This window comes from Anser anser (assembly GCF_964211835.1).
Source record: "Anser anser genome assembly, chromosome: 15".
NCBI classification, from domain to species: domain Eukaryota; kingdom Metazoa; phylum Chordata; class Aves; order Anseriformes; family Anatidae; genus Anser; species Anser anser.
The window spans coordinates 833,633-842,500 of NC_139736.1; the positions used below are offsets into that span (position 1 = coordinate 833,633).

The 8,868-nt window shown below is 67.2% G+C and overlaps 2 protein-coding genes across 2 annotated transcripts in view; one reads left to right on the top strand and one right to left on the bottom strand.

The window, feature by feature from the left end:
- Window positions 1-819: 819 nt before the first annotated feature.
- LOC310881880 (uncharacterized protein) overlaps window positions 820-8,868 on the top strand; it is an 8,066-nt gene continuing 17 nt past the window's right edge. The window contains exons 1-11 of the mRNA XM_083799718.1: window positions 820-954; window positions 2,566-2,685; window positions 2,834-4,606; window positions 4,770-4,882; window positions 4,964-5,022; window positions 5,137-5,294; window positions 5,421-5,583; window positions 5,671-5,862; window positions 6,474-6,698; window positions 7,315-7,468; window positions 7,690-8,868. The exon at window positions 7,690-8,868 is cut by the window's right edge and continues 17 nt beyond it. Of these exons, the coding sequence (XP_083655844.1) occupies window positions 921-954; window positions 2,566-2,685; window positions 2,834-4,606; window positions 4,770-4,882; window positions 4,964-5,022; window positions 5,137-5,294; window positions 5,421-5,583; window positions 5,671-5,862; window positions 6,474-6,698; window positions 7,315-7,468; window positions 7,690-7,764 (3,066 nt within the window). The 5' untranslated portion in view covers window positions 820-920 and the 3' untranslated portion in view covers window positions 7,765-8,868. The remainder of the gene's footprint in view (window positions 955-2,565; window positions 2,686-2,833; window positions 4,607-4,769; window positions 4,883-4,963; window positions 5,023-5,136; window positions 5,295-5,420; window positions 5,584-5,670; window positions 5,863-6,473; window positions 6,699-7,314; window positions 7,469-7,689) is intronic.
- Window positions 7,794-8,868, bottom strand: part of TNRC6A (trinucleotide repeat containing adaptor 6A) — a 79,219-nt gene continuing 78,144 nt past the window's right edge. Inside the window, exon 25 of the mRNA XM_083799719.1 lies at window positions 7,794-8,868. This exon is cut by the window's right edge and continues 1,704 nt beyond it. The gene's annotated coding sequence lies outside the window, so the exon portion shown is untranslated.

The window sequence follows — 8,868 nt, forward strand, 5'->3', positions numbered from 1 at the left end:
GCTCTTTCCAATGAACTGCCCTTTTTCTACCTTTACTATTTATTTTGTAAGCGCTGGTAAAAACAAGCGAGTTCTGTTTTAAATGTTTCAGTTTTCTTGATGGAAAGTAAAGGGGGAATGACTTCGCTGATGCTGAAAAGCAAAATCACGTCGGTGTTTCTGTAAGCCTAGCTCATCTCAGCATGAGAGGCTTGCTTTAAGTCTCTCCTGAGACAGAAACAAAAGTTATTTCTGGACACTACACAGTTTTTCCTTTGAGCCAAGAAACACTTTCATATGTCAAAGAGGCGCTGCTAGGCCGAGGGCCAAGAAAGTGTCAGTAGATAACATATCCTCCCCTGGCAATCAGGGTGAGGGGGTGACGGAAAATAAGCCCGTGTCTGTTGGTGCTGCGCATGGTGCCGCGGTGGGGCTGGCGCTCTGGTTTCAGCCTCCTCGCTCGAGCAGCGTTTCGCTTCTGAAAGGGCACCGGCTGAGCCCCGGGCCGCCTGGGTGACCTCTGCCCGCAGCTGTGCGGGGCCCAAGCTTCGCTTTTGGGGCGTGGGGGCCGCTGCTGTCAGAAGCACCTGGGGTAGCTGCGTCCTCAGCGTGCTCCCAAACGCCTCCCGGACCCGCTGCGCCACCCGACGGGGGGAATCTCGCCCGGTTCGCACCCACCGCCCCGCGGCGCGCACCGGGGCGCCCCTCGACGCCCCCTCCGGGGCTGAAATCCGCCTGCACCGGGGGGGCCTCGCCCAGCCCCGCCGCTCCCGGTGCGCGCCGCCGGGGCCGGGCAGCAGCCCCCGGGGGCGGGCGGCGGGCGGGACCGGCCGGGCCGGGCCGGGGGCTGCGGCTCCCCGGCGCCTCCGCCCCGCCGCAGCGGGGGCGGGCGGGGGCTTCCTGCCGCCGCCTGGGCCAGAGCCGCCCGCGCCGCCGGCACCATGCGGCGGCTGCCGCGGCTCCTGGCCGCCGCAGGTGAGCAGCGGGGTCCCGCCGCCCCCTCCCGCCCCGCCGGGCCGCGCCGGGAGGGCAGGGTCGGGGCGGGCGGACGGAGCCCGGGGCCGGGGGGCGGCGGAGCGCCCGGGGATGGAGCCCGGGGATGGAGCCCGGGGATGGAGCCCGGGGCCGTCCCCGCCACCCCCGGCCCCGGGGATGCGCGGCCCGGGCTCGGGGCGGGGGCGGCGGCTGCGGCACCGCGCGGGGCTGCGGCCGGGGCGGGCTCGGAGCGGGGCCGGCGGGGCCGGAGCCCGGCGGGCGGCGTGGGCAGCCCCGAGCCCGGCGGCAGCCCCGGGCGGGCCGCGTGCGGGGGCACGGGCCGGGGGCACGGGGCGGCGGCGGCGCCGTCGGCTGTGCCCGAGGGGGCTCCGGGCGGCCCCGGCCCCGCCTGGGCGGGGGGCAGCCCACGGCCCGCTGGCGAGGCCGCCCGGAGCCCCGCGAGCCGCCCGCGGGGGCCGCCCGGGGCCCTGCCTTCGGCCCCCGTTTTCCCTGGGGACGCTCGCGGCCCCCCCGCCGGGACAGCGACCTCGTCCCGGGCCCCCGCGGCCGCGCCCCCCCCCCGCTGCTCGCGGCCGTTTCTCGCCGGCGGAGACTTCGGGGCCGGGGCGGGGAGGGGGCGAGGGATGCAGCGGCGGCTCCGGAGCATCCCGCTGCCCCCCTGCGCCGGGCGATTCCGCCCCCCCGCCTGCCCCTTCGGGCCGTGGCCTCCCCTCCGCTGCCCCGCCCGGCGGCCGCGGGGGCTCCCGGGGCTCCCGGGCGCAGCGGCACGGCCGTGCCCGTGCGAGATGCGCGGCCCCAGCGAGCGGCCGGCAGTGCGGCGGCTCGGGGCAGGGTCTGCGGTTCGTTTGCCGAGACAAAGGCAGGTGGCTTCCAGCTGGGCTTTGAATAATTCCCCGGCTTTTCCTTGGGCAGGAAATGGCTCCCGTGCCGCAAAGGGTTACGCGCCCGCGGCCGCCCTGCGGGAGCTTCGTGCAAATCGAAGGGTGCGAGCGGCGCGGGGCTGCGGCCCTGCCCTGCCTCCTGCCCTGCCCGGCAAGGGCTCGGGCCCGCCGGGGCCCGCTGCTCAGCTGGGCACGGTGCGGGCGATGTTTGCTGGCAGCGGTTCCTGCCCGCGCGCGGCCGAGGCGCCCGGGCCGACGGCTGCCATGGGGGCAGGCAGCAGCCGGAGGCTGACCGCGGCGGGGTTTGCAGGGGGAGCCCGGCAGAGCGGGGCCGTGCCCGGTGCCCAGCTCAGGGCTGGTGCGTGGAGGGAGGGCTGGGAGGGCTCAGCCCGGTGCTGGCAGCGCCTTCGGAGGCGCGAGGCCGGGGGGCGGCAGGGCCGTGCTCCATGTGGTGCCGCGGCCCATGCTCCCCCGGCTGGACCAGGCGCTGTGCATGGCACCCGTCGCAGCTCCGCGTGCTGGAGAGCTTGGGGGAGCTGGGGGGAGCTGGGGGCTGTGAAGCCCCCGTCCCTGCCCCACGGGGTCTCTTTGCTGCTTCCCGCAGTTGAGAGGAGCGGAGCGTGCAGCACATGGTGCCCCGTGCCGGTGCCTGATGTGGGTGCTCTCTCCCTTCTCTCCCTTCTCTTCCTCCTCTCCCCTCTGTCTGCAGTGATCGTGGAGTGCTGTGTGTGGCTCTGCCCCGCTCTTGGCAGCGGGACCGGCTCCACGCCGGGCACTGCCACCCCCTGCGCCCACCGAGGGAACGGGACAGGCGAGCGCTGCCGGACAGGTACCGCTGCGGCCGTGCCGGGACCGTCCTGCTCCCAGCCCCTTGTCTGCAGCATGGCTCCACGTGCCGGTGCCGTGCCGGGAGCGTGGGGTGCTTGCCCGCGGGTCAGCCCCGCTCAGCATCCCCCCACCCCTGCCTCTGCCCACAGATCCGCAGCAAGGAGCTGGCACGGGGCAGTTGCCGACACCGAAAGCCACGACGTGGCTGCAGATGGAGGCTGAGCTGCTCCCCTTCCCTGGTACCCCCCCTGGGACTGCTGAGCCCCCCAGCACGGAGTGGGGGGCCCAGACCGGCAGTGAGGGGACAGGGCCCACAGGGGGGCACGGAGCAGGCACCGAGGCAGGGCCCCCTCTCGCCACCGGCGCTGCTGAGGCAGCCACAGGCAGCCAGGGGCCGTCTCCTGCCAGCCTGGGGAGGGGCCTTGGTGGGGGCCCCTCTGCAGCCCCCACGGAACTGGACGCAGCTCCAACAACCAGCTCTTCCCTCCGGACTGAGCCTGTAGGAAATGAGATGGCGGAAGGTGCCACAACCCTGCAGGGGATCCTCTTGCGTTCACCGTCCTCCGTGACGGTGCCCAGCTCCACTGGGGAGCAGTGGGGGACCCCCAGTGCCCTGCCGGGACAGAGCCCCATGGGGACAGCGCCCACACAGAGCCAGGGGGGATCACGCAGCTCCTTGCACCCAGAGCCGGGGGCCAGGGAGCGCCTGGGTGCCACCGCCCCGCTGGGTGACAGCAGCCCAGGGACGCACCAGAGCAGCGCACCAGCCACGGGCAGCCCTGGGCCAGGGACGACTGGGACATCGCCCTCTGTGGGGGGGCTGCAGAGGTTGCTGAGCTCCCTGGGGACACGGGGAGAGGCAGCAGGAGGCCGGGGCTCTGAGTCCCACCCGTGGCACGGGACGGATGCTGCCTGGCAGGGTCCCCGCGCTGCCTCTCACCCCTCTCTGCCGTCCCTGGGGGCTGGTGGCCACGGGGGGCTGATGTGGCAGCTCGGGGACCCCACGGCCAGCACAGCCCAGCCAGCTGCAGGGACAGGGACAGGTTTGCCTGTCCCCACTGCCATGGCCAGCACCCCAGGGGAGACGTCCCCCAGCCAGGAGGGAGACCTGGACCTGACCGTGGGGGTGTCGGGGCCACCCGACACAGAGCGTCCCCCTGAGCCCCGCCGCATCCCCCTGGACCAGATGTGGCCCTCGGTGGCCCCGGGCAGCACCGCGGTGGTTCCCAGCGGGGTGCCCCGAGGCAGCCCCACGTCCCCACAGCCCCCCCCAGCCACCAGCTCAGCAGCGCCCACCTCGCCCACCCCGCAGCCGTCCCCGGGGCTCGGCCCCACTACAGGAACTCCCCCAGCAGGGTCCCCAGGGCCTGGACTGCCCCACACTGGCTCTGGGGGGCATCGTGCTGAGAGTCCCCTGATTCTGGGGATGACCCCAGAGAAGGTGGTTGATGGTGAGCTCTGGGCAGCTACTGCCCAACAGAGCTGGCAGCCGGGCAGTCTGGCCCCCCCCACGGCCCCTGCCCCGCACCTGCAGCCAGCTCCATCCCAGCCTGCCTCTTCCCTGGCGGCAACCACCACTACCAGTGCCACTGCCACCGCCAGCCCAGCACTGCTTGGGGACGTGGGGACGGTCACGCCAGAGCCCAGTGCCTCTGTGTGGCAGGGGGATGCGGAAGGGCTGACGTGGGGGCCCAGCATAGTACCAGGGTCCCCCCAGCAGCCCACAGATTCCTCCAGGACCCTGGGCCACCATGGGGGCTCCGGGTCCCCTCCATCTCCTGGGGACACAGACCTGGTCCAGCCATCGAGCAGCCCCAGAGAGCGGCAGGATGCTGACGCCCCCCGACCGACAGCAGAGCCAGCCCCGGCAGGCAGGGCCCCCCGGGTGTTCATCGTGGAGGATCAGCCGCCCCTCCTGCGAGGTGGGTCCGGGGCACGTGGGGCTCCGGGACCCCTCCTGGGCACAGCAGGAGGAGGAGAGCCCCACGGAGCCGTCTGCGTGGGGGTGGTGGCGGCGGCCCCCGGGGCGGGCAGTGATGGCAGCGCGGGTCCCTGTTGTGCTGAGCCCCCTCTTGCCTCCCACAGCATCCCTCCTCCGCGTCCCCTGCGAGCTGGTGCTGGACATGGGGTTCGTCCCTGCCCTGCAGGACCCCGCGTCCCGTGAGCGCCGTGGTCTGCTGCACAGCTTCAACCGGACGGTGAGCCTGGGGCCGGGGCTTTCGGGGGGGGCTGTGGTGGGGGCACCAGCCTGCATCGCACCCGGCTTCCTCCCCGCGCAGGTTGCGCCCCTGTTCATGTCGGTGCCCGGCTTCCTGCGGCTGGAGGTGACGGGGATCAGGTAGGGGCTCGCGTGGCCCCGCGGCGCCCGGTGCTGCCGGGCTGCAGCTCTGGACCAGGACCCGCAGCCCTGGGGGTCCGGGCCCCCCCCCAGATGCGCTGCATGTCCCTGCAGGGAGGGCAGCGTGGTGCTGGAGTACGACGCGTTGTTTGCAGCGGAGCGGGTGCGGGCGCCGGGGCTGGGAGCGCTCCTCGACGCCGCGCTGGGCTCTGGCGGCGCCCGGCCGGGGCTGGCGGTGGGCGCTGCCCCCGTCCTGCGCAACGTGGCCCTGGGTGAGTGCGGGGGGTGCGGGGTGCTGCACCGAGCCCTCACGCGTCCCTCCGGGCTCAGGGCTGGCTTGGCCCCAGCCCTCAGCTCTCTGGGACGGAGGGGGCACAGCCGGGCCGCTGTCTCTGCAGAGCGGCCGCTGGACCCCTGTGCTGAGCTCTTCGCCTGCCGGGCCGGCTTCGCCTGCGTGGCTGGGGCAGACGGGAACGCCACCTGCACGTCCCTCTGCCACCGCGACTACTGCAAGAACCACGGCATCTGCACCCACCCCCGGGACCGGGGGCCCCTCTGCCAGTGAGTGCTGGGGGGGGGGGAACCGGGCCGTGCACCCACCCCCGGGCTGGGGGTGCCCTGTGGCTGACGGCACCCCCCTTGCTGCAGGTGTCCCGTCGGCAGTGATTTCTGGTTCATGGGGCTGCGCTGCGACTACCGGGTGACACAGCAGAGCCTGCTGGGCATGGCCGTCGGGGTCCTGTTCAGCATCGTCCTGCTGGGCGCCGTCGTCGCCGGGATCGTCATCCGCCGGTTCAAGGCGCTGCTGCTGGAGGCCAGGGCTGACCAGACCCGGAGCAGGTGGGGGCCGTGTGGGGCCAGGGGGCTTTGGCTCTCCTGCTGCGGGGCCGATGCCCCCCGGGGCTGCTGGGGGGGCGCTGGGCAGCAGCTCCAGCCTCGTGCCTGGGGGCAGCACAGCCCCCCAGGGTCAGGGGGTGGTTGGGCTGGCTTTGGGAGCAGGGGGATGGATGTGGCTGCGCTGACACTGCGGGTTTCTGCCGCAGGGAGCGGCTCACGGCACTCGCTGCAAAGGCCGAGCAAAGCACGTGGTGTGGTGATGGGCCCCCAAGGAGGTGGGGAGCGGTGGGTGGGGGGCAGCACGCCTGCCCCCAGCATCGCCAAAGCAGCTCGTTCGGGAGTGCCGAGGCGGGACGGCGGCTGTGCTGGCCCTGCTGCCCTTCCCACGGGTGTTTTGGCCACACACCGCGGTGATTGTTCCCGAGGCCACCTCCGCTGCGGCCAGATGGTGTTTGGTGCGAGGGAGCAGGGCTGGGGCCCGGGGAGCTGCCCTGCCTGCTGCTCGTGACGTTTGGGTGGGAACACGCGCTCTGTGCCGGCCGTGCGGTCACCGGGGTGGTGCGGGGGCACCGCGGGGCCGGGCGCTGCCGTAACCGCTCGGCCTCGCCCCGCAGCTACCGGCGCTTCTGCCGGCTGGACGACGTCTCGGCCCAGTACTGGTCGCGCTCCTGGCTGGCGTCGGCCAGCTCCCTGGACAACCCTGCCTTCACCAACTCGGAGGAGCTGCTGCACCTGCAGGTCTTGGACAACGGCTGCTGCGGCTGCCGCGAGGCCCCGGCCGGTGCCAGCAGCCACAAGCAGCGCCCCGCGCCGCCCGCCCGCCCCGCGCACAGGCCCAGGTAGCGCCTCGCACCGTGCGCAGCCGCGCGCTCCCCTCCTGCGGTTTTCTCGGCAGAGCTGCGGAGGTTCAGCCCCGCAGCACCCTTCTGCTTCCCGGGGGAAATCACTGTGGGTGGGTGGTGGTTTTCTTTCTGCCAAGTACAAGGCGCTTTGTGTGACAGGGTGTGGTGGAACTGCTGCAGGGCTCACAGCTGCAGCAAAAATCGTGTGGCTGCAGGCTAATGTGTATGAGCTTATAATAATACATAATCGGCTTCCAGGCCAGAAATGGAAAAAGGGAGCAGGAAGCTTCATGCTTCCTAAGTCAGCTGCACCCAGTAGCCTGCCCCCCCCCCCAAGGCCAGCAGTGTTTGCCGTGGGCATTTGAGCAGAATGAGCTGGGCCAGGGAGCCCAGAGCACGCCCCGAAGCCTGGGGCCATCCCTCTACCCCCACCTCGGGTCAGCGAGCCCCCCGGCTCTCAGAACAGCCCCTGTTCGTGCACCGCCAGCACATCGCACACAGAGCAAAATAACCGAGGGCAGGGTCCCATCCCACGGGGGCTGGGCTGCTTCGTCAGCAACAGCTTTTTACCCCCTCCTGCCCCTGTTTAATTTCTAAGGGATTTTCTTCACAGTTTCCATTACGACTGGGACACAAGTTCCAGCAGCATGAATGATCCCATGGTTGACTCAGGAAAAGCCAGCGACATCTCCGTGTCAAGTTGGCCCATGGAACCCATCCCCTGGACCCCCTTCCCCATCCTCCATCACCTCTCCAGGCAGCGACCGGTGAGCACAGTGGGAAGCAGCTTTGAGCTCTGGCTGGCAGGGCCCAGGCTGCTCCCTGCTGGAGGGGGGGCAGCCGGGGTGCACCCTGCCCCTGTCCCAGCAGGGGTGACAGCACAGGAGGCAGCATCGGGGCAGCACTGGGAGCTATCAGCTCCTCCCCAGCTCTCCGGAGGGCAGAGCTGCTCCCGGTACAAGACAACGTTCCGTTACTCTCTCCGCAGCACAAAGCCAGGCGGCCTCACTCTTACTGCGAGGGGATGGAGCTGGTGAATCTCGAGAGGAGCTGGACAGCCTGAAGGCTACAGACTAAAACACAGGCAACGAGTTTCAGCTTTAAAAACCAACCACATTTTATTTCCACGTAACAAGCTCAGTGAAAGAATTGCAAACACTTTGACAATACAATCAACGCAGGTGTGATGTCAGTTCCACTCGATGCAGAGTCCTGAAAGATTATCTGCCAACTTTTTCACCACGGTTTCAGACCAGACTTCAGAAGCCAGCTTTGGCTTGGGACAGCGTCTTTCATAGTAAGTAGCTACAGATAAGTGTCTAATAACACACAATGCTGGCATCCAACAGAGTTAATGACTTACATCCGGCAATTTGAAAATAAATTCTAACAGAGTTTGAAGTCACATCATACTATGTACATATATGGTCTGCCCTATAGCCATTTCAGAACAAGCTAAGCCACTGTGAAAAGTGAAATACAAATTAAGCGCTGCTGCATTGTTCATCATGATTAATGTAAATGAGGTATAAATTTAAACACCAGTACATTTTAAGCATTAAAGTTTATTTTCAAAAAATGCTCTCCTTATTTGCAAGTGTCCTCTTGAGCATCTAGCTGGGCACAAATGGTGGGTGGGGACGCTTGAAAATGGGACATTTGAAGTATACCAAGGATGAGGGCAACAGGATTCCAAAGGTGCTCGAATAGAAAAGGAAAAGCAAGCTGCAGTTTTCTACACTTAGGTTCTCATCTCATAGTGGGCACATTGAGGGAGATTTTTGCTAGAATAAAATGCAGATTTGTTCATAAAAAAAATCAGTTTGCTAAAAGAAAAAAAAATCAAACTATGGGAATACAGAGCTATCATATCATTTGATATTTTCATTGTATAGAAAACAGCCTACAAATAAAGTCACAAAAAATAGACAGTTATATGCTGAGCAGCCAAAAACATCATGATTTATTAATATCTGGAGAAACTTCATAATTCAAACACAACCAAACTGTACATTTTACAATCACATTCTATTTGTAAACAGTTAAAAGCCACTGACTTCTTTTGCATCTTCGGACACAAACAGTTAGAATCAAGGCAATGAAATGATGGCGATTTCTGCACTGTTAAAATTTTTACCCTTGCCTAGTCTTTAATTCATTGACTAAA